Below are 25,378 nucleotides of genomic sequence, written 5' to 3'. Positions count from 1 at the left end.
ACGATACCTAAGGATGACGATGACAATGACAACACAAACACCAGTAACGATACCTAAGGATGACGATGACAATGACAACACTAACACCAGTAATGATACCTAAGGATGACGATGACGATGACAACACTAACACCAGTAACGATACCTAAGGATGACGATGACGATGACAACACTAACACCAGTAACGATACCTAAGGATGACGATGACGATGACGATGACAACACGAACGCCAGTAACGATGCCTAAGGATGACGATGACAATGACAACACTAACACCAGTAACGATACCTAAGGATGACGATGACGATGACAACATGAACACCAGTAACGATGCCTAAGGATGACGATGACAACACTAACGCCAGTAATGATACCTAAGGATGACAATGACAATGACAACACTAACACCAGTAACGATACCTAAGGATGACGATGACGATGACAACATGAACACCAGTAACGATGCCTAAGGATGACGATGACAACACTAACGCCAGTAATGATACCTAAGGATGACAATGACAATGACAACACAAACACCAGAAACGATACCTAAGGATGACGATGACAATGACAACACAAACACCAGTAACAATGCCTAAGGATGACGATGATGATGACAACACTAACACCAGTAACGATGTCTAAGGATGACGATGACAATGACAACACAAACACCAGTAATGATACTTAAGGATGACGATGACAATGACAACACAAACACCAGTAACGATACCTAAGGATGACGATGACAATGACAACACAAACACCAGTAACGATACCTAAGGATGACGATGACAATGACAACACTAACACCAGTAACGATACCTAAGGATGACGATGACGATGACAACACTAACACCAGTAACGATACCTAAGGATGACGATGACGATGACAACACTAACACCAGTAACGATACCTAAGGATGACGATGACGATGACAACACAAACACCAGTAACGATGCCTAAGGATGACGATGACGATGACAACACTAACACCAGTAACGATACCTAAGGATGACGATGACGATGACAACACTAACGCCAGTAACAATACCTAAGGAATCCTCATCCCCTTGCTCCACGATGGCCTCTTTCATGCGCACGTACACCGGATCATTTTCCCCCACAATCAGCGCCTGGATGTTGCTCCGTTTGTCCAACCGCTCGTCCCTCCTTCCCTGCATCTTCTCCTGTGGACCACATCATCGCCATCGTCTCATTATCATCATCGCAGACTCATCATCATTATTATCTTTGACTCATTGTTATCACTCCTTATCATCGTTAACTCACTACTACTGTTATCAGTCGTCACAGGTCCACTCGTTGTTACCGCCAATCATCATCAGCTCATTATCATTCACAATCATCATCATCAGCTCATTATCATTCACAATCATCATCATCATCAGCTCATTATCATTCACAATCATCATCATCATCAGCTCATTACCATTCACAACCATCATCAATGAATCACTGTTATAAATCACCAACGTCACATTATCAACAACAATCATCATCAATGAATCACTACCTGTTATAAATCACCAACATCACATTATCAACAACAATCATCATCAATGAATCACTACCTGTTATAAATCACCAACGTCACGTTATCAACAACAATCATCATCATCAACTCATTATCAGTATCAACGATAATCAACTCATTATTGATATTAACAACCATCATCAACATCAACCATCATCAATGACTCATTATTGTCATCAGCCGTCACTGACAAACATGTCAAATGTGGAAGAAAAGGGTTCAGGAAAATAATAATCAGTTGATACAAGGGTAACAGTCATCATCATCATCTACCATTTCTGTTATCATTGGGATGAAATTTGATAATCATCACTGTTGCCTGTTTTTCATAGGATCATGATGATGATGGAGTCTCCCGCTGGTCTGACGGATGAGTAGGCAGGCAGGCTTATCTGTTGGTGTGTGTCCTCATGTGGGAGAAGAGGCCGATTCTGGATGCAGAGCACTTCCAACAGGTGTTGCAAGGGAAAACGTCTCCATAAGTTGAGGCCTGATTCCTTCGCTCACGCTTCTCCTTAATGGCCAGCATTCTCTTGTTTTCAAACGTCTTTATGCCACTAGAGCACAGCATCCTCCAGCGAGAGCGGTCAAGGGCATCAGTTTCCCAGGAAGCGATGTCTAAGTCACAGGCTTTGAGGTTTGTCTTCAAGAACGAAAACAAACATAACAATAACAAAACCTTCCCCCCTCTCCCCACCCTCCCCTCCCCATCCCACCAACCTTGACGGCCTCAATGTCGCGGAGCTGGGCCTTGATGATGGCTCCGTAGCGGAGGGAGCGGCGGATAGGGGTGCGGCAGGCGGGGCAGGCCTTGAGGTGGACGCTGTCCTCCTCCCCACCCCGTCCCGCAGGGGCAGGGCTTGTGCCAGAGGCTGTGGTCACCATCCACTGGTCCAGACCGCTCACCTCGAACACGTGGCCACAGTCTGATAGCTCCACGAACCTGGACGGGAGGCATGACAGCTGAGCGGTTAATCAACCCATTCTACTCCAGGTACATGTATGATAGTCAGTCGTGTTCGACGACTATGACCATCAGAACAACAGAGGAGGTAACTGCTGTCCTGACTGTCTGGGCTAGAATTTTTGTTATTGTCGAGAATGTCTTTTGCCCAAGTTACATCCCCCACTCTCTCGGCCAAGAAGGATTTAGGACAGTCGGCGTTGGGGTGGTTCCCAAAGCCAACTAGCCCCAAAGGCTGCAGCACTAAAAGCCAGTGCAATTTTGCCTCCTGGTTTAAGAGTCATAGTCCTTCACAAAAGACTAAGCTGTAAATGGTTTCCAACCGCAATGGAGAAACCACTGATAACACAGATTTCATTTTGCTGTTGACCCAACTGTAAACTTTTGACAATCTGTGATATAAGCTGAGTATCGGACCTATCTACTTCAGGTACTAGTTAACTCACTCAGTACGGCCAGTCCTCTCTTCTCCTCTACACAGACCCCTCGGATGTCCAGCGGGTGTCTGAATGACCCAAGCTTTAGCTTCCGTCGTCAGAATTGTGGTATTCTTTGTCAACATTCACCCCTTCAGTGTAAGAGCCTTCCGCTTGCAATATTTTGATGATGGTAATTGGGGTGAAACGCTGTTAATGTCGTCTCTTTCGCCGTTCGTATGGAGAGAGTTAACTCGTACCATGACTACTTCCCCTGTGGACCAGGTACGAGTATTCTCGAACCAACACACTGTTCTAATTTCATTCATTCTTGCTTGGTACAGCTGTCATTTCTAAACTGAACTGTCTATGGATTCTGGAAGCATGAAAATGAAGCTTTGTTCGACTGATTAAATCAACAATTCTCCGTCTATTTTCGCTGCTTTAGAGAACCACCCTGTTTTTTTCTGCAGGGATCTCATGCAGTGCTGGTCCTGGGGAGATGTAGCAGGCATGTACCTGTGGGGTAGAATGAGTTAACTCTCTCCATATGAACGGCAAAAGAGACGACGTCAACAGCATTTCACCCCAGTTACCATCATCAAAATATTGCAAGCGGAAGGCTCTTATACTGAAGAGGTGAATGTTGACAAAGAATACCACAATTCTGACGACGGAAGCTAAAGGTTGGGTCATTCAGACACCCACTGGACATCCGAGGGGTCTGTTTAGAGGAGAAGAGAGGACTGGCCGTACTGAGTGAGTTAAAGCGTTGTATTTTCAAGGGTGCATGGGTGCGTACATGTATGTATGTATGTGTGTTTTAAATTGTCGGAAGTTGAATATACTTTTTTTTTTTTTTTATCGGGACTTGCTTTGCTATGACTGAGTTGTGTGTGGTGTTGTTTGATTGATCCTCCTTGGAACTGAAACTGAAAATAAATTGATAAGAATGGAAAAAGGGGAAGGGTTGTTGAGAGAGAGAGAGAGAGAGAGAGAGAGAGAGACAGACAGACAGACAGACAGACAGAGACAGACACAGAGAGAGTCAAACACACACACACACACACACTCTCTCTCTCTCTCTTCTCACTCCCCCCCCCCCCCCCCTCACCCCACACACACACATACCTTGCGTTAGGTTCATCTTCAGTACCAAAGAAGATCTCGGTGACCTGAACGGCGTGACAGAACCGACACAGACGAGGACACGGTTCACCGCACAGCCCGATGCAGGGATGACCGCACTGCAGCCTGTAGGGGCATGGTTCATCGCACCGGGGACGGTCACAGGGCTCGTGGCACAACTTGCTGCACCTGCAATGTGATGTTCAACCATTATCCACAGGCTGACAGGCGCAACAGCCAAGTGGTTAAAGCGTTACACTTACAATCTGAGGGTCATGGGTAAAGGGTGGAGATTCTTCCAATCTCCCGAGTCAATAGACCTGCTAATGTCTGAACCCCCTTCGTGTGTATATGCAAGCAGATGATCAGATACGCATGCTGAAGATCCTGTAATCCATGTCAGCGTTCGGTGGGCTATGGAAACAAGAACATAGCACACCCCCAAAAATGGAGTATGGCTGCCTACATGGCGGGGTAAAACAGTCAAACACGTAAAAGCCCACTTGTATACATACGATTGAATGTGGGAGTTGCAGCCCACGAACGAAGAAGAAGAAGGCTACATGCTGTACAGCTTTACATGATGAATGATGAGTACCCAAAGGGATCTGGTTGGCAGCCTGTTCTTCAAATAACTATGTGTTTGTAAAGTGATTGTATTTTATTGTATTTCTCTTTTTATCACAACAGATTTCTCTGTGTGAAATTCCGGCTGCTCTCCCCAGGGAGAGCGCGTTGCTACACTACAGCGACACCTTTTTTTTTTTTTTCTCCTGCGTGCAGTTTTATTTGTTTTTCCTACTGAAGTGGATTTTTCTACAGAATTTTGCCAGGAACAACCCTTTTGTTGCCGTGGGTTCTTTTACGTGCGCTAAGTACATGACCTTGGTTTATCGTCTCATCCGAATGACTAGCGTCCAGACCACCACTCAAGGTCTAGAGAAAGGGGAGAAAATATCGGCGGCTGAGCCATGATTCGAACCAGCGAGCTCAGATTCTCTCGCTTCCAAGGCGGATGCATCACCTCTACGCCATCACTCCACATCGCTTAGAGCTCGGAGTCTGAGGATAGGCATTAAATAAATATCCATATTAATCAATCAATTCTTTTGTATTCAAAGGCTGACACTTTCACATTTAACATCAAACAATCAATGCATTGTTGTGTTTTCACAGACTGATACTCTCACTTTCTACATCAAACAGTCAACCCATTGCTCTGTTTTCATAGACTGAAACACCCACATTCACTCATGCGAGTGGGCTTTTATGTTTTATGATTTTTTTTTTTTTTTACCCTGCCACACAGGCAGCCACACTCTGTTTTCAGGGGTGTGCGTGCTGGGTGTGTTCTTGTTTAAAAAAAAAAATCCACTGAACTGACAGACACATAAAAAGCCAAGTGGCTAAAGACTAGTAAAGTGTTGGACTTTCAATCTGAGGGTCCCGGTTTCGAATCTCGGTAAAAGCACCTGGTGGGTAAAAGGGAGGGGATTTTTCTGATTTTTCTGATCTCCAACGTCAACATTTGTGCATACCTGCTAGTGCCTGTACCCCCTCCATGTGTACATATGCATGCTGAAGATCAAATACGCATATTAAAGATCCTGTAATCCATGTCAGCGTTTGGTGGGTTATGGAAACAAAGGCATACACCGTACCCCCTCCATGTGTATATATGCATGCTGAAGATCAAACACATTAAAGATCCTGTAATCCATGTCAGCGTTCGGTGGGTTATGGAAACAAAGGCATACACCGTACCCCCTCCACGTGTATATATGCATGCTGAAGATCAAATACGCATATTAAAGATCCTGTAATCCATGTCAGCGTTCGGTGGGTTATGGAAACAAAGACATACACCCCCACCCCACCTCCACGGACCCTCCCCCTCCCCACCCCCTTCGCCCAAAAAAGTGGTGAGAGCATGTACATCAATGAAGCAATCAGTGACCGTGAGAGGAATGACCTACCTGTGGTGAAGGCATGTACATCAATGAAGCAATCAGTGACCGTGAGAGGAATGACCTACCTGTGGTGAAGGCATGTACATCAATGAAGCAATCAGTGACCGTGAGAGGAATGACCTACCTGTGGTGAGGGCATGTACATCAATGAAGCAATCAGTGACTGTGAGAGGAATGACCTACCTGTGGTGCGGACACCTCCATTGGCAGGGTTCGTTACAGGGAGGGCAGGGCATGCTGCACTTCTTTCGGCAAGAGCTGTGGACACAGCTGTTCTCACAACTGTACACACAAACACACACACACAATAAACATCTTTTATTATACAATACACACACACACACGCACACATTTTTTTTTTTTTTTTTTTTTTAATACAATGCACTCATGCACACATCACACACACACTAAAACTTTTTTTTTCCTTTACACTACACAATGCACACAAACACACACTCATCACACACACACACACACCTTTTTTTTTTTCCTTTTCTTTTTTTTTTTTTTTTACTATACAATGCACTCACTCACACACACACACACACACACACACACACACTCATGGTGTACACGCACCCAACTCAACACTGAAAAAAAAAACCGAATGTACAAACATGAAGACAAACAGACAGACGTGACCCATTAACAACATGATAAAACTGCCCACATTCAACCCCCCCCCCACCCCCCACACACACACCTCCTAACTCCCCACTTCCTTCCCAACTTGTCCCCTGCCAGGCAGAGAGTTAGGGGTGGGGGGAGTGTGAGGTGTAGGGGCGTGGGGGTGGTGGTGGTGGTGGTGGTGGAGGTTTTGAACGTGGGGCAGTTTATCATGTTGTTAATGGGTTGCGTCTGTTTTAGTAGTCTTCTTCATGTTTGTATACCAACTGACCTGTTGGCAGGGGAGGTGTGGGGGGCGGTATGGGGGTGTGTGGGGGTGTGGGGGGGAGGGGGGGTGACTGACCTGTGGGTGCAGGGGGGGCAGTTGGAGCAGGCGTCGCGACAGCTGTGGCCGCACACCAGGATGCGGGGGCAGTGACTGCCGCACTGCTTGTGGAGCCGGCCTCCTCGACACTCGTAGCACGTCCCCGTGCACCTGTCAGGGGGGGCAGGGCCAATCAAAAAATCATGTCCCTCACTTACACACACACACAGCACAGCCCAATTTGCAACAGGCAAGGGGGGGCCATTTCAGGGGATGAACACATGACAAGCCATGTTTTGTTTTGTTGTTTTTTTTCTCTTGCCACAGACAAAGTTCTTTTCTTTATCAAACAGGGGGAAAGGCTAAAAGCGTTGGAGTTTCAATCTGAGGGTCCTTAAAGATCCTGTCATCCAAGTCAGCGTTCAGTGGGTTATGGAAACAATGACATACCCAGCATGCACACACCCCAAAAACGGAGCATGGCTGCGTACATGGTGGGTGTAAATAAACAAAACGGTCATACACGTAAAATGTTACATGTCTGTCTCAGTGTGTATGTGTGCGTGCCTGAAATCTGATCGAACGACACAGGAAATGAATGATGAGAGCCCACCCGATGTCAGTGGGCTCTACACAGGTAGGCAGCCTGTTTCGCAAATGACCCCCCGTTTGTAAAGCGCTTTGAGCTTGGTCTCTGGCTAAGGATGGGAACTATTATTATAAGTGTCCACATGATTCATTCACGATTAATCTAAATGTGCACTGCTCTGTAAAGCGAAAACAATCACATACAGCAAACTGATATGTCATTAAGTTCATGGTAACTTTCTTCCTCTTTTTTTTTTTTTTTCTTCAAAGTGGAGGATGGGCTATTTACGAGGTTTTTTTTTTTTTTTTTTTTTTTTTACCCTATGGACAAGTTTTAACCCTAAACGGAGGAGTGGGGGGTGGGTGGGTGTAAACTGTATGCTAGGGAATTACAAGGCAGTTCACAGTACACACAGAAATACACTGCTACTCACTTGTGTCCACAGGCCAGCGTCTCGTCACAGGGCCGACGGCAGGGGGCTGTGTCCCTTTCTGCGCACGGCACCACACCTGTGTGTCCGCACGGCCAGGTGTGCTCCACCTTCTCGTAACACTTGTGCCGCTGCCCGCACCTGTGGTGAACAACAACAACAACAAGTTTAAGTTTTAATTATTCTTTCACCTACCTATTGGAGCATGGAGGATTACTGCAAAATAATCTTTTCTTGCCCAGAACACAAACAGTTCCAAATAAACAACAATGTCACATAAAAATTGAGAAAACACAAATGTCTTTTAACTCACTCAGTACAGCCAGCCCTCTCTTCTCCTCTACACAGACCCCTCGGATGTCCAGTGGGTGTCTCAATGACCCAACCTTTAGCTTCTGTCATCAGAATTGTGGTATTCTTTGTCAACATTCACCTCTTCAGTATAAGAGCCTTCCGCTTGCAATATTTTGATGGTGGTAATTGGGGTGAAACGCTGTTAACGTCGTCTCTTTCGCCGTTCGTATGGAGAGAGTTAACTCCATAAGTGTAGCTGGGCTATATTTGCAAATCTAATCATCTTAAATGACTTTTTTGCCTCCTTTGAGCATATTACAAAAATTACAAACCAAGTTTGGAGACAAATATTTTTTAGGGACATATTTATTTCATAACTGATCATAATTGGGAAATTCCGTTATAAAATGAAACTCATCCCCAAGCACAGACATGTTACAAACCTTACAAAGCCATAACTCTCGTGGTATGCCTTTGTGTCTCCCTGTTTCTATTTCCAGCTTATGATTACTATTTCAAAATCTGAAGAAGCTGATAACGTAATTATCAGTCATGACTGATATATTTTTCTCTACCAAATCCACTTTTGAAATTTTGATAAAACAAACATTTACTACTCACCTCTAGAACATGTCTCCATAGATTTTGAAAACTATCTCCCAAAGCAATGTTGACATTCTTGCAGAAAGATTCCCTCTCTAAGACAAACTGCCTCTAGAGCATGTCTCCATAGATTTTGGAAACTATCTCTCAAAGCAATGTTGACATTCTTGCAGAAAGATTCCCTCTCTAAGACAAACTGCCTCTAGAGCATGTCTCCATAGATTTTGGAAACTATCTCTCAAAGCAATGTTGACATTCTTGCAGAAAGATTCCCTCTCTAAGACAAACTGCCTCTAGAGCATGTCTCCATAGATTTTGGAAACTATCTCTCAAAGCAATGTTGACATTCTTGCAGAAAGATTCCCTCTCTAAGACAAACTGCCTCTAGAGCATGTCTCCATAGATTTTGGAAACTATCTCTCAAAGCAATGTTGACATTCTTGCAGAAAGATTCCCTCTCTAAGACAAAATGCCTCTAGAGCATGTCTCCATAGATTTTGGAAACTATCTCTCAAAGCAATGTTGACATTCTTGCAGAAAGATTCCCTCTCTAAGACAAACTGCCTCTAGAGCATGTCTCCATAGATTTTGGAAACTATCTCCCAAAGCAATGTTGACATTCTTGCAGAAAGATTCCCTCTCTAAGACAAACTTTTCCTCCATTCAGAACTGAAAGTTGTTGGGGTTTTTTTGGGGTTTTTTTTTGTCTTTTTTGTAGTGCACTGTTTTGTCACAATGGATTTCTCTGTGTGAAATTCAAGCTGCTCTCCTCAAGAAGAGCACAAAACTACATAGTGATGATGATGATGATGATGATGATGATGATGACGAGACAATGACGGAGACGACTGACCTCTGACCTGTGCTTTTCTTTCTGCCTTAAGTGCATTTGTTTGCCTATCAAAGTGAATTTTTCTAAAGAATTTTTGCCAGGGACAACCCTTTTGATGCTGTGGGTTCTTTTACGTGCGCTAGGTGCATGCCGCAAGCTGGATCTTGGTTTATCATCTCATCTGAATGACTAGCATCCACAATACCCACACAATGTCTATTGGATAGGGGAGGAACAGACTGAGGGGACAGAACCAGAGCTATTCAATTCTCTCGCTTCCCAGGCTGTTGCTTTACCACTGAGCCACCACTCCACTAATACATATACTTATATATCTATAAGCATGTCTATGACACAAACACACCACAACACACAAACACACACAACACAATACAAACACTCTCAACACACACAACACATACACACACACACACACACAAATTCAAACACACACACAGTGACACACTCAACACGCACAACACATACACAACAACAACAACACACACACACACAACACAAACACACACAACACAAACACTCTCAACACACACAACACATACACAATACACACACACACACACACAATTCACACACACACAGACAATGACACACTCAACACGCACAACACATACACAACAACAACAACACACACACACACAAATTCACACACACACACTGACACACTCAACACGCACAACACATACACAACAACAACAACACACACACACACACACAAAACCACCCCATCACTCACACGTCGCCACAGGGATGGCCGCAGAGCAGCACGACCTCACACGCCTCCTGACAGCAGTACTCCCGCACAGGGAAGCTGCAGGGCATCCACTGGGTGTGCCCGCACTTGGGCATGCGCCGCTCCACGAGCTGGGTGCAGTCCCCGCACTCCTTGTAGCACTGCTTGCGGCACGTGTGCCCAAACTCACAGTCCATCTTGCGCCCGCACTCCTTCGTGCACTTGTACTCGATGTGATCCTGGATGGCGGAGAGACGGGGGTGAGGGGTGGGGGGTTGGGGTGAGTTGTTGTCGTAATGTGCTAATTGTAGTAAAGGGAAGATTTCCTGTATGGTGTGGCGGTGCTACTGTATTCATCTGATTAATAATTAAGTATGAGTTTGCAAAGCACTTAGAGCTTGGACTCTGACCAAAGAAAGACGCTATATATGCATCCAAAACAACAGTGACAACAATACAACTGCCACGACTAACAACAGCAACAAGAGAAGAAGAAGAAGAAGAATGATTATAATAATGACAATAGAAGAAGAAGAAGAAGAAGAAGAAGAAGAAGAAGAAGAATGATACAAAGATGAAAGAGGAGAAGAAGAAGAAGAAGAAGAAGAAGAAGAAGAAGAAGAAGAAGTAGGAGAAGAAGAAGAAGCAGAAGAAGAAGAAGAAGAAGAAGAAGTAGGAGAAGAAGAAGAAGAAGAAGAAGAAGAAGAAGAAGAATGATCACAATGACGACAGTACCTTGTCGTAGGGGTGGCACATCCTGACGCACACATGGCCGCAGTCCAGGCGGGCATCACAGGACTTCATACACCCCCCCTCTGGAGCAAAGTTGAAGTCCTCAGGTTTTCGCACCACCAGTCCCCTGTCCTGGGGGTGGTTCTGGCAGTACAGAGCCAGGGACTCCCCCAGCTTGCCTGCACGGTCAAGGTCCGTAGTGATTCGCTGCCACAGGCTGCTCTCGGAACTCAGCAGGTTAAAGTTTCCGATCACGTACAGCCCCATCTGCAGAGGTAAATAATAATAATAATAATAATAATAATAGCATTCATATAGCGCTGAATCTTGTGCAGAGACAAATCAAAGCGCTTTCGCACCAGTCATTCACACGCATGCATAAATCTACAACTGTAGAAACTAAAGACAAGGAAGAGGCAGGCAAGGAAGGCTATTTTGGGAAGAGGTGGGTTTTAAGGCCAGACTTGAAAGAGCTAAGAGCCAAATGATCAATATCTATACACATACAAAATACATGCACACAGAAGCTTTCTGTCTCCCATGTACGCATACAGAGATACACTTTCACGCACACACTGGGACTGCATACACACCCATGCATGCAAAAGTGGGCGTAATACACCCCCCACACCCCCACCCCCACCCTTCCGAACCCAGCTGTCTGTCCTAGTGCGCTTTACGAAAAAAGAAAGCTGCTTTTTTTTTTTTTTTTTTTACCTTTAAGACAACAGCGTTTTACCTGTCCTCAAACCCTACCCCCCCACTCACCTTAGCTCGTGACAGGGCCACGCACACACGGTTTTCTATCTTGAGAAAACCGATGTTCCTCTCCTCGTTGCTGCGCACAAGGGAGAGAAGAATGATGTCGTTCTCCTCCCCTTGGAAGTTGTCCACCACTGTCACGCGGACGCCATCGAAGATGCTCTTCTTCGGCATCAGCTTTCGAAGCTGGAACAGCTGACCTGAATGGGCAGTGAAACATACATTGAGCAGAGTTCATAGGGCAGTGGAACAGGCATAGAATAGAGTTCATAGGGCAGTGGAACAGGCAAAGAATAGAGTTCACTGGGCAGTGGAACAGGCATACAGCAGAGGTCATAGGGCAGTGAAATATGCATAGAGCAGAGTTCATAGGGCAATGGAAGCGAGTTCATAGGAACAGAGTTCATAGGGCAGTGAAACATGCATAGAGCAGAGTTCATTGGGCAATGGAACAGAGTTCATAGGGCAGTGGAACAGAGTTCATAATACAGTGGAACAGGCATAGAACATAAATCAAGTGGAGGAAGAAAGAGAGGAAGGCATCCTGTTTAATATCTTTTTACACAAAATGGTAACTGCACACGTCTGATTTTTGAATACTTATTTCCAAATAAGAATGTAATCATCATAATAAAAAAAAAAAAAAATTAGAATAAAAAAAAAAAAGACACGAGGAGTGGACTTTTCCAGCCCTAGAATTAATGGTTCTATCATTTTTCTCCAAGACTTCTCCAGCCCTAGAATTAATGGTTCTATTATTTTTCTCCAAGACTTCTCCAGCCCTAGAATTAATGGTTCTATTATTTTTCTCCAAGACTTCTCCAGCCCTAGAATTAATGGTTCTATCATTTTTCTCCAAGACTTCTCCAGCCCTAGAATTAATGGTTCTATTATTTTTCTCCAAGACTTTTCCAGCCCTATAATTAATGGTTCTCTCACTTTTTTTTTCCACGACTTTCTCAGCCCTAGAAATGGTTCTTTATTTTCCTTTTAAATGGTTCTCTACCCCCCCCCCCCCCCCCAAAGACTTTTCCAGCAAAAGAAAAGGTTCTTTCTCTCTCTTGTTTTCTCTTTTTTAAAAAAAAAATGGTTCTCTCTTTTCTTTTTCCAATGACTTCTCCAAGGCTTCCACAACTTCTGCATGAACGATTCATGTGAGCAGCAGCCGGCTGGACTATACACAGCACTCCCCGAATGTGCCCCCTACCCCCTCCCCCCAAACCCTCCCACTTCCTTCCCCCATTCTTCTCTCTCACCAAGGGCTGCCAGACTCATCCTCAGAAAGAAAAGATCTGAGTATATCACTCCTCTTTTGCAACATCTCCACTGGCTACCTGTCTCCCACAGCATAAAGCACACTCTTATGTTATAAATGTATTCACAAACCTGCCCCTTCCTATCCCTGTGGCTGCCTTCACCTCTACACTCCATCTCGCTCACTACGATCGGCTTCGGATCCACTCTGTTTACGCATACCCAGATTCAAACACCCGACTGTTGGCCGCCGGACTTTGTCTCTGGACTTTGCAAATGGAATTAACTTCCTTCTTCTCTTCGTCAGGTCTCCGCACTGAGCTCTTTCAAGTCTGGTCTTAAAACCCACCTCTTCCCAAAACAGCCTCCCTTCCCTGCCTCTTCCTTGTCTTCAGTTTTTCCAATTTTTTTTAGTTATGCATACATGTGAATGACTGGTGCGAAAGTGCTTTGATTTGTCTCTGCACAAGATTCAGCGCTATGTAAATATAATTATATCTTTATTACTCACCTGAGTAGGTGGTGAGCACTGTGATCCTGGAGGGATGGTAGCCTTGCTTCAGCAGGTACTGGCACAGCATGGTCACGAAGAACGCCTCGTACTCGTTGGAGTGGCTCTTGGTCTCCTCGTTGTGCGCCTCCAGCTCCCCGTGGTTGATGAAGAACAGGTTGGAGGCCACCCCTTTCACTGCCTCGTACCCTTCCACCGATGGGTGGTTGGCAAGCGCCGGGTAGATGGGCCGGACCAGCTTGGCGATCTCCGGCCGCATGCGGTGCTGCAAGCCCAGGGTAACGCACCTGCGGGGGTCGACACGAGAGCAAGTTTGATCAGTGTGTCGAACAGGCGCAATAGCCGAGTGGTTAAAGCGTTGGACTTTCAATCTGAGGGTCTCGGGTTCGAATCACGGTGACGGCTCCTGGTGGGTAAAGGGTGGAGATTTTTACGATCTCCCAGGTCAACACATGTGCAGACCTGCTAGCGCCTGAACCCTCTTTGTGTGTATACGCAAGCAGAATATCGAATACGCACGTAAAAGATCCTGTAATCCATGTCAGCGTTCGGTGGGTCATGGAAACAAAAACATACCCAGCATTCACACCCCTGAAAACGGAGTATGGCTGCCTACATGGCAGGGTAAAAACAGTCATACACGTAAAAGCTCACTCGTGTACATACGAGTGAACGTGGGAGTTGCAGCCCACGAACGCAGAAGAAGAAGAAGAGAAGTTCACTGTCATACAGTGTTTTTCACTGTCATACACTTTTTGTACACTGTCATACACTTTCTGTTCACTGTCATACACTTTCTGTTCACTGCATCCACAGCAGCCCACGAATGAAGAAGAAGAAGAAGAGAGAAGTTCACTGTCATACAGTGTTGTTCACTGTCATACGCTTTTTGTACACTGTCATACACATTTGTTCACTGTCATACACGTTTTGTACACTGTCATACACTTTCTGATCACTGCACCCACCCACAACACACACACACACACTACACACACAAACCTCAATCCGTTGTTGATCATCCTCTCAAACAGGGACAGCTCCAGGTGATACTTCTGGGCCAGAGTGTAGACGGTGGGGTTGGGGCGCAGCTGCTTGTGATCTCCGATGAGGATCAGCTGCTCGCAGCCCTGGCTCAGCGTGGTGATCACGTGGCCCTCCAGCACCTCTGCCGCCTCCTCCACCACGATGACCTTCGGTTTGACCTCCTGCAGCACTGACTGGTACCTGGCGTGAGCACACGCACAGACATACATGCACACATAGGCACACACACACACATGCATGCATACATACACACAGATGCCCACAGAGGTATACATACATACACATACACACACACAAAACACGCGCACGCGCGCACGTGTGCACACACACATACACCCACACATTAGTTATAGTTAAAAGATGTTAAACTAAAGAACAAACACATGCACACACACACACATGCACATACACACATAACTTATAGTGAAAAGACGTTAACTAAAGAACGAACATGCACACACACACACACACGCACAAATCGCTTATAGTGAAAAGACATTAAACTAAAGAACGAACACACACACACACACACCACTTATAGTGAAAAGACGTAAAACTAAAGAAAAAACACATGCATGCACACACACACACACACAAAGACACACACACACAAAGACATCACTCATAGTGAAAAAGACTTTAAACTAAAGAATGAACACACACACACACATGACATGACCGACTACCACACAGTTGCCCTCCTCCCCCCCCCCGCCCCCCCTTGTCTTCTCCCCCCCCCCCACACACACAACCCCCAGCCCCCACCCCACCTTGCAGCAGCAGTGGTCGTCATGGCGATAACGGTGGCTGTTTTCAGGATGTGTTTGTCTTCCTGCATCAGCGTCTCATGGTGTCGGCGTGCCAGTTCTACGTACAGCTGCTCGTTCTCCCCCATCTCCTCCTTCAGCGCCTGGCACAGGTTAAACGTCCACCGGCGATACAGGCGCCAGCGCTGGGGGAACTCCAGCTGCCACAGGTCGTGCACCTGTCACACGAAGGCGCACACATGTGCACGCATTCACGCATGCTATTGTTAACAAAAAACATAATCAAGGTATGTGTGTGCTAGTGTGCATGTCTGTGTGTGTGTGCATGTCTGTGTGTGTGTGTGTGTGTGTGTGTGTGTGTGTGTGTGTGTGTGTGTGTGCATGCCCCACCCCACCTCCAATGCCAATACACTTTCAGGGCTTCTTATTTTTGGTCTAATATCGCACACACACACACACACACACACACACATACAAGTGTGCGCGCACACACACACGGACATGTTTTTTGGAGGTTTTTTTTTTTTTTTTTTTTTTTTACACACCACCTTGTCTTTGAGAAGAAATACACAACACAATTATAGCAAAAACATAAAGCGTTTTTCTGTTCTACCCTACCCCCCCCCCCACCCCCCCACACAAACTCCTACCTGTCTCTCCTCCTCAGCGGTCATCCGGTCGCCCGCTTCCAGGTTTTTCCGCAGTCGGCGTTTGATCTTTCTCCACTGGCTCCTGGGGACCTGGAACCCCTCCCCCATCACCCCTCCCTGCAAGGGGGGCGGCAGGTCGTTTACCCCTTGGTCCAGCCTGGAGATGTCCAGGGCCAGGTAGGTGGACCGCTGCTTAGCCAGGGCACTCTTTTTCTCCTTCTGCTCAACACACACACACAGGTATATACGCTGAGACGCATCAACACACACACACACCTTCCCTAAAACCTCCCCCACTCTCTCTCCTCTAGTGTACCCTTCCTTCGGCCAAACTTTTTTTTGTTTGTCGTTTGCTAGGGGTGACGTCATCCGTATCCACAACTTGGCACAACAGTCTCTGCCCCCCCGATCTCCCAGGTCAACATATGTGCAGACCTGCTTGTGCCTGAACCCCCTTGGTGTGTGTATACGTAAGCAGATCAAATACGCACATTACAGATCCTGCAATCCATGTCAGCGTTCGGTGGGTTATGGAAACAAGAACATACCCAGCGTGCACACACCCCCGAAAATGGAGTATGGCTGCGGACATGGCTGGGTTAAAAACGGTCATACACGTAAACGCCCACTCACGAACATACGAGTGAACGTGGGAGTTGCAGCCCACGAACGAACGAAGAAGAAGAAGAAGAAGAAGAAGAATCCTTAGTTCACACTCACACCTGCCCACCCACCTGTCTTCTTTGCCTGTCGTTGCCAGGGACAACGTCGTCCGAGTCCAGACGGTGCTGTTCCTCAAGAGCCTGCACTTCCCCCTCCAACTCCATGTCCTCCCCTTCCCCTGCTCCCCCTTCCAGCTCCTGCTCCAGCTGGTGGAGGTTCTCCACCGTCATGGGGATGTTCTGGAGCAACGCTCCGATCCCCAGCCACTCCGGGATGCTGAAGATCTTCTTCGGTCTGCCCTGTGTAGAATAGAACAGAACAGAATAGAACAGAACATAACAGAATAGAATAGAATAGAACAGCCACTCCGGGATGCTGAAGATCTTCTTCGGTCTGCCCTGAATAGAATAGAATAGAACAGCCACTCCAGGATGCTGAAGATCTTCTTTGGTCTGCCCTGAATAGAATAGAATAGAACAGCCACTCCAGGATGCTGAAGGTCTTCTTCGGTATGCCCTGAATAGAATAGAATAGAATAGCCACTCCGGGTTGCTGAAGATCTTCGGTATGCCCTGAATAGAATACACAACCAAAGCCAACCCAACACAAGCCAACACAACCAAAGCTAACCCAACCTTACTCAACCCAACCCAACCCAGCCCAGCCCAGGCCAGCTGAACACTCACCTGTCGGACATATAACTGAGCGTGCTCCTCCATGTAACGTCTGCCATCCAGCAGCCTGTCGTAGTGTCGATCTAGCATGTAGGGCATCAGCAGCTCTTCGTGCAGGATCTCACGCTTGGCCGACTCGATCTTCAGGCCTGTTCACATCGCATCGTTCACACACATTGTTCACCGTCAGTTCACGCTGATTGAATCATTCCTTTTGTGTGTAACGACAGAGAAAAGAGAAATAGATGGATAGATAGACAGAGGGACAGATAGATAGATACAAGAGAGATAGATAGATAGATAGATAGATAGATAGATAGACATCATGCACAGCATCAACACTTCCTCGTGCAGGATCTCACGCTTGGCTGACTCATCTTCAGGCCTGTTCACATCGCATCGTTCACACACATCACCGTCAGTTCACGCTGTGTGTAACGACAGACAAAAGAGAAATAGATAGATAGACAGATATACAGAGAGAGAGAGATATATATAGACAGATATAGATAGATACAGAGACAGACAGACAGATACACTGATAGATAGATAGATAGATAGATAGATAATATATCTGTAGACATTCTTTCCTCCACCAATCTTCCTACACACCTACCAATGCTGTCTATCCCCCCCCCCCCCATCCCCATCCCATTCCTAAACACCTACCCACACTATATCCCCAAACCCACACAACCCCGAACCTACCTACGCACCTTACCCATGTTACATCCCCACCCTTCCCTACACACCAACCCACGCAATGTCCCCCCCCCACATACCCCCCCCCCCCACTTCCTACAAACCTACCCATGCTATTTCTCCCCACTCCCCCCACCCCCAACAAACAAACACACCCCTTCCCACAAACCTACCCATGCTATTCCTCCCCACCCCCTCCACCCCCACAAACATACACACCCCTTCCCACAAACCTACCCATGCTATTCCTCCCCAAACCCCTCCACCCCAACAAACACACCCCTTCCCACAAACCTACCCATGCTATTCCTCCCCACCCCCTCCAACCCCTCCACCCCAACAAACACACCCCTTCCCACAAACCTACCCATGCTATTCCTCCCCAAACCCCTCCACCCCAACAAACACACCCCTTCCCACAAACCTACCCATGCTATTTCTCCCCCCCTTCCACCCCCACCCCCAACAAACAAACACACCCCTTCCCACAAACCTACCCATGCTATTCCTCCCCACCCCACCCCCACCCCCAACAAACAAACACACCCCTTCCCACAAACCTACCCATGCTATTCCTCCCCACCCCACCCCCACCCCCAACAAACAAACACACCCCTTCCCACAAACCTACCCATGCTATTCCTCCCCACCCCACCCCCACCCCCAACAAACAAACACACCCCTTCCCACAAACCTACCCATGCTATTCCTCCCCACACCCTCCAACCCCACCCCCAACAAACAAACACACCCCTTCCCACAAACCTACCCATGCTGTCTATGTTGTCCTTCAGTCTCTCCATGGCGTCGTGTCCCTGGAAACGAAGCCGCGTGATGTTGGCGAAGGCCCTGTCCGCGCCCTCCCGGTTGCGTCGCATGGTCCGACGCAAGTTGTTCAGGGTGTACGGCTCCAGCTCCTCACTGCGCAGTCGGCTGCCCACTCTCACCACCGTGCCTGGGGGGTGGGTGGGAGAGACAAAAAACCATGGTTGACTCACTCAGTACTGCCAGTTAAGCCCATCACACACGGGGCATCAAGCAGCAACTTTCACGCGACAAGCAGCAAGTTTCGCGCAGCGCCCAGTGTGCGAGATTTTCAGGCAGCATGAGTCACGTGTCACGCAGCAAGATGGCCTTCGCTGCGCGTCGTGTTTCTTCGATAGAACCTGTCCTATTCCCCCGCGAAAAAAAGCAACAAACGTGTGTGGAGCAACCAATCACGAGACCCGCTTGTTTCACGTGAAACATCGTTTGGAATCTATTCAGCCGCGCATCGTGTTTCTTCGATAGAACTGCCCTATTTCCCCCCGCGACAAAAGCGACAGACGTGTGTGGACCAACCAATCACGAGACCCGCTCGTTTCACGTGAAACATCGTTTGGAATCTATTCAGCCGCGCATCGTGTTTCTTCGATAGATACTGCCCTATTTCCCCCCACGACAAAAGCGACAGACATGTGCGGACCAACCAATCACGAGACCCGCTCGTTTCATGTGAGACATCGTTTGGAATCTATTTCAGCAAGCTTCAGCACATGACTTTCCAAATATGGAGTGTGATGCGTGATGCCTGGGGAGGTTTGTCGCGCGTGTGTGAGCGACACGCCTCGCTACAGGTTTCAGGCGTCCGCGTGACAAATGTAGCAAGGCATCAAAAACTGATGTGCGGCCAATGCTGACGCCCCGTGGGTGACTGGCCTTAGCTCCCACTGACTTCCCCCACAGACAGCCCATTTTGTATGGGTAAGATCGACGGGCGCAACAGCCGAGTGGTTAAAGCGTTGGACTGTCAATCTGAGGGTCCCGGGTTCGAATCACGGTGGCGGTGCCTGGTGGGTAAAGGGTGGAGATTTTTACGATCTCCCAGGTCAACATATGTGCAGACCTGCTAGTGCCTGAACCCCCTTCGTGTGTATATGCAAGCAGAAGATCAAATACGCACGTTAAAGATCCTGAAATCCATGTCAGCGTTCGGTGGGTTATGGAAACAAGAATATACCCAGCATGCACACCCCCGAAAAAGGAGTATGGCTGCCTACATGGCGGGGTAAAAACGGTCATACACGTAAAAGCCCACTCGTGTGCATACGAGTGAACGCAGAAGAAGAAGAAGTATGGGTAAGAAATAAAATCGCCAAAGTACTGGAATCAATGAACTGAAAACTTCAAAACTGATCAGTAGCAGAACGAATTAGCTGGGTACAAAATTTAAAACTTCCTCTCTTCTTATGCTATCATACAGTGAGTGAGATGATGAAAGTATCCGTGTTTTTTGTTCAAAATTTGCATGTACTGATTCTCTTCTTCTGCGTTCACTCGTATGCACACGAGTGGGCTTTTACGTGTATGACTGTTTTTACCCCACCATGTAGGCAGCCATACTCGTTTTCGGGGGTGTGCATGCTAGGTATGTTCTTGTTTCCATAACCCACCGAACGCTGACATGGATTACAGGATCTTTAATGTGCGTAATTGATCTTCTTGTTTGCATATACACACAAAGGGGGTTCAGGCACTTGCAGGTCTGCACATATGTTGACCTGGGAGATCAGAAAAATCTCCACCCTTTACTCACCAGGCGCCGTCACCGTGATTCGAACCCGGGACCCTCAGATTGACAGTCCAACACTTTAACCACTCAGCTATTGCGCCCGTCGCATGTACTGATGACTTGTAAACGAACCCAGGAAAGCACAAAGAGTTTCAAACAGATTAAATTATAGAACGTTTTATATCCATGATGGGCCCCTTTGTCTAATTTTATTCAGATCATGCTGAAAATTGTCATCACTAGACAGTGTTCATATTGATAACTATCATAACCAGATTGATGACTGTCTTAACCAGACAGTGATTATACTGGTAATCGCCAAGACAGTGATCATATTAATAATTAATCATACTGATAACTGCCATAACCAGAGAGTGACCATACTGTTCACCGTCAGTGTTGTCGCTATCCTCAAGACTGTGCCGGGGGGGGGGGGGACCCACGACCATCGTTATGTCGCAGGCTTATATACATATGATCATAATGACGTTTGATCATCCTGATAATGGTCATAACTAGACAGTGAACATTATTAATAATGAATCAAACTGATCATTCAAAACTGTCATAACTAGAAGTAATCATACTGATAATTAATCATACTGATAATTGTCATAACCAAGACAGTGATTATATTGATGACTGTCGTAATCAGACAGTGATCGTATTGATGATTAATCGTACTGATAATTGTCATAACATAACAGTGATCATGATTCATATTACACACACACACACACGCACGCATGCACTCACACACAGCCACATCACCTCACCTTTGAAGAAGGAGACGACGCCGGAGAGAAACTGGTCCAGGGCGTGGTTGGTGAAGCACACGATGAGCATACAGCTGGAGGACGTCGGGTCCCACACCGGCCGGTTGTGCAGCAACGCCTTCACCACCTTCAGACCCACGTACGTCTTCCCCGTTCCCGGCGGACCCTGCACCAAGACCATAACACCCTTCGTAAAGGCTAAAGGTTAAAGGTATGTCTATCGTGTCCCCGGCGGACCCTGCACCGAGACCATAACACCCTTCGTAAAGGCTAAAGGTTAACTCACTCGGGACGACAAGTTTTCTCCCTTGCTTTTCCCCACAGACGGCCCATTTGTAAGGGTTTGGAAAAAAAATTACAAAAAATACAAAATACTGTGTAAGAAAATGAAACTTTCAGAACTGGTTTATTACGTGTTGAGCTATTACATAAAAAAAAAAATCAAATTTCTCAACTTATTTTTACAGTTTTGCCAATGTAGAAAATACTGCCAATTTTTCACCCCGAATCACCATACCCATGCTCGCTTTCTGCATTAAATTCGCTTTCTTCTTCGTCATCATCCACCTCTTCAATGTCCGACCCTTCAGTTTGTAGCATTTCAAGTACTTCGGCAACCCTAAAACGTTGCCGTCACTGCCTTGTTCGCTTCACAACATTTTGCGAAGAGCCCGCTTTGCTAACAGGCTGGCATGCGAGCAGACGACCGGTCAGTGACTTTGTCAGCGTGTGTGCGAGACAGGCCACACATCCCAGGCTGACCAATCATACTGTTTGATTGTGGAGTGACCCAGAATAGCGCACTCTGCTTGGCTAATCACAAAATCACGTGTACAGCGCATGATGGAATTTTACTTTCGGAGAATGCTATTCCATTCCTTCGTCCGAATCCGAATATGTTTTGTGTAGGAATGCGTGAGCATTACTTCGTCCGGAAAGAGTTAAAGGCCCCACGTACGTCTATCATGTCTCTGGCGGCCCCTCACTGACCTTTACCTTTTCATTAAGGTTAAAGGTCCCACACATGTCTTCCCCGTCTACCTGTAATGTCTACCTGTATGACAGAACCACAGTGTCTATCTGTATGATCTACCTGTATGACAGAACCACAATGTCTATCTGTATGATCTACCTGTGTGACGGAACCACAGTGTCGACCTGTATTTCTGCCACCTTCTACCTGTACGACCGACAGAATCACAGTATTTACCTGTATGACAGAGAACTTGTCACATTCGAATCCTAATTCCACAGTATCTACCTGTATGACAGAACCACAGTATATCTACCTGTATGACAGAGAACTTGTCTCATTCCTAATTCCACAGTATCTACCTGTATGACAGAGAACTCCTTGGTCAGCGCACGATGCACGGCCTCAAACTGGGAGTCATCCAGTCTCAGCAGGCTAGGGTCCGGCCACTCCTCGCGCTGGAGAATGGGGACGTTGTGGGCAGCCTCTGCCTCCCGGCTGAAGTCGTAGGCCACCTCCCGTCCTTGTTCCAACAGGTTCCTGTCCTCTCTCAGCACCACGTCATCGTCCACCAGGGGGCGCAGGTCGTACTTGACCGCCTCCGAGTGACCGTTGTCACGGAGGTATCTGTCAACGTTAAAAAAAGAAATAGAAAAAAAAAAGAAGAAAAAGAAGTATTAGATTGTGTGTAGATATGAAAGGTGGTATTCTGGCACAAACATGAAACGCAGATGAATGTACGTATGCTTACAAACTCACACATACATATGCTCACACACACACACACACACACACACACACACAAACACAAACACTCACACAAACACATCCAAAGATACACACACACACATAAAAGATACAAATAAGATGCGTATCAACGTTCAGTGGGTTACACAAACATATCCAGCTACCAACCCCACCCCAACCCCTCCACCCCGAACCCCCCAAGACAACAACAACTCACAACAGCTGCCTAAAATAATGGCAAATTAAAAGTAATTCTATGCATGAAAGCCCAAATCTTTGGTTGAGTGAACGTGGCTGTCGCAGCTAACGAACAAAGAAGCAGCAGCAGCTAACAAAGAAAGAAGCAGCAGCAGCTAACGAACAAAGCAGCAGCAGCTAACAAACAAAGAAGCAGCAGCAGCAGCAGAGAGAGAGGCTCACCAAAAAACCACAAGGTCATTCATCCATCCATACTCTCCATTTTTCCACCCATAGTTTTTCTTATCTATTATCTGCACGTATTTATAGTTTTTATCTTTCATCCCATTTTTCAGTGTTATGCATGCATGCATGGTGCAAAAAGTTGGATGTGAAAGCGCTCTGATTTGTTTCTGCACAAAGATTTAGCGCTGTACAAATACTTTTTTTTTTCTTCATCTTCTTCTTCATATGGTGATAATGCTGCTGAAGATGATGCTGATGCTGATGCTGATGATGATGATGATGATGATAAAGATAATAATGATGATGATGTTGATGACGATGATAATAATGTTGATGATGATGATGATAATAGTGGTGATGATAATGATGTGGATAACGACGGCTATATACGATTATGAAATTACCTGGGTTCTGACACCGTCTTCTCACAGCTGACGATGTACCTCTCGAAGGGCATCTGGCCTTCTACCATGTTCTGCAGCCCTGCCAGCACGTGGCGATAAGCCTCGAAGAAGGCCGTCGTCTCTGCCATCATGAAAGTCGTCTCGGGGGGTATTGCTGCCACCTGTGACCAACCAATACTGGACAATACAGATGATGGCCACATTGCATTGCATTTGTATTTCTTTATTTCACAACAAATTTCTTTGGGTGAAATTAGGGCTGCTCTCCCCAGGGAGAGCGTGTTGCTACACTACAGCGCCACCACTTTTTTTTTGTATTTTTTCCTGTGTGCAGTTTTATTTGTTTTTCCTATCGAAGTGGATTTTTCTACAGAATTTTGCCAGGAACAACCCTTTTGTTACCATGGGTTCTTTTAGGTGCGCTAAGTGCATGCTGCACACGGGACCTCAGTTTATCGTCTCATCCGAATGACTAGCATCCAGACCACCACTCAAGGCCTAGTGGAGGGGGAGAAAATATCCGCGGCTGAGCCGTGGTTCAATCCAGCGCGCTCAGATTCTCACACTTCTTTCTCTAGGCCATCACTCCACTCCATTTGTCACAGTCTTCTTTTTTTTTCTTTCTTTTTTTTTTCTTTCTATTTTTCAGCTTTTGTTGTTTCCTTTTTTTCTAGGAGGGGAAGGAGGAGATACAGACACACATATATATGCATATATATATATTTCATTTCATTTTTCTTTTTAAGGTGGGGAGGTAGAGAAGGAGGTGGGGGGGGAGGGGATGGGTGGGAATCTTACCTCCTGTATGTCGTGCTCAAAGATGACCTCAACGACCCCTTCCCGAAGGTCGGAGGCCTCCCTGTTGGCCACCGTAGCGAAGAATAGCGTCTGAAAATTGTCCGCCGACAGACAGACCAGGGAGCCGAAGATGAGGCGCTTGCTGATCTCCCAGCGCACTCGCTTCATGCGGGACACATCGAAGGTCAGTCGGTGACCCAGGCCTGACTGAAGGCATACTGCCCGAAGGATGTGCACGTCGTGGTACATTCGAATATCCTGCACATATGTAATGGTGCAACATGAGTGTGTGTTTTTTTGTTGTTGTTTTTTTTTTACATGCATAGTTTTGATGTCATCAACGAAATTCAGTTGGTTAAGTGGGTTTTTTATATATGCTTAGTTTTAATGCATTCAACGTAGAAACTCAGCTGGCTACAAGTCTAGAGGTGAAGTGTCCATGACAATAGAACAAAATAATACTTTCCTTCTTA

The 25,378-nt window shown here is 46.4% G+C and overlaps 1 protein-coding gene across 1 annotated transcript in view; it reads right to left on the bottom strand.

Annotated features, from left to right (window-relative positions):
- The window catches only part of LOC143275544 (NFX1-type zinc finger-containing protein 1-like), a 43,155-nt gene that overhangs the window by 8,864 nt on the left and 8,913 nt on the right, over positions 1–25,378 (bottom strand). Inside the window, exons 3-22 of the mRNA XM_076579734.1 lie at positions 24,906–25,163; positions 24,108–24,268; positions 22,896–23,160; positions 21,561–21,726; positions 19,003–19,188; positions 17,544–17,680; positions 16,929–17,156; positions 16,195–16,413; positions 15,548–15,762; positions 14,733–14,957; positions 13,731–14,017; positions 11,972–12,165; positions 11,207–11,470; positions 10,475–10,710; positions 7,995–8,132; positions 7,012–7,143; positions 6,225–6,323; positions 4,075–4,260; positions 2,284–2,506; positions 1,060–1,195 (exon numbers count right to left, since the gene is read on the bottom strand). Of these exons, the coding sequence (XP_076435849.1) occupies positions 1,060–1,195; positions 2,284–2,506; positions 4,075–4,260; positions 6,225–6,323; positions 7,012–7,143; positions 7,995–8,132; positions 10,475–10,710; positions 11,207–11,470; positions 11,972–12,165; positions 13,731–14,017; positions 14,733–14,957; positions 15,548–15,762; positions 16,195–16,413; positions 16,929–17,156; positions 17,544–17,680; positions 19,003–19,188; positions 21,561–21,726; positions 22,896–23,160; positions 24,108–24,268; positions 24,906–25,163 (3,955 nt within the window). The remainder of the gene's footprint in view (positions 1–1,059; positions 1,196–2,283; positions 2,507–4,074; positions 4,261–6,224; positions 6,324–7,011; positions 7,144–7,994; positions 8,133–10,474; positions 10,711–11,206; positions 11,471–11,971; positions 12,166–13,730; positions 14,018–14,732; positions 14,958–15,547; positions 15,763–16,194; positions 16,414–16,928; positions 17,157–17,543; positions 17,681–19,002; positions 19,189–21,560; positions 21,727–22,895; positions 23,161–24,107; positions 24,269–24,905; positions 25,164–25,378) is intronic.

This window comes from Babylonia areolata, chromosome 30 (genome assembly GCF_041734735.1).
Source record: "Babylonia areolata isolate BAREFJ2019XMU chromosome 30, ASM4173473v1, whole genome shotgun sequence".
NCBI lineage: Eukaryota > Metazoa > Mollusca > Gastropoda > Neogastropoda > Buccinidae > Babylonia > Babylonia areolata.
Note: the sequence above shows the minus strand (reverse complement) of the source record. Positions and strands in the feature narration are given on the sequence as shown.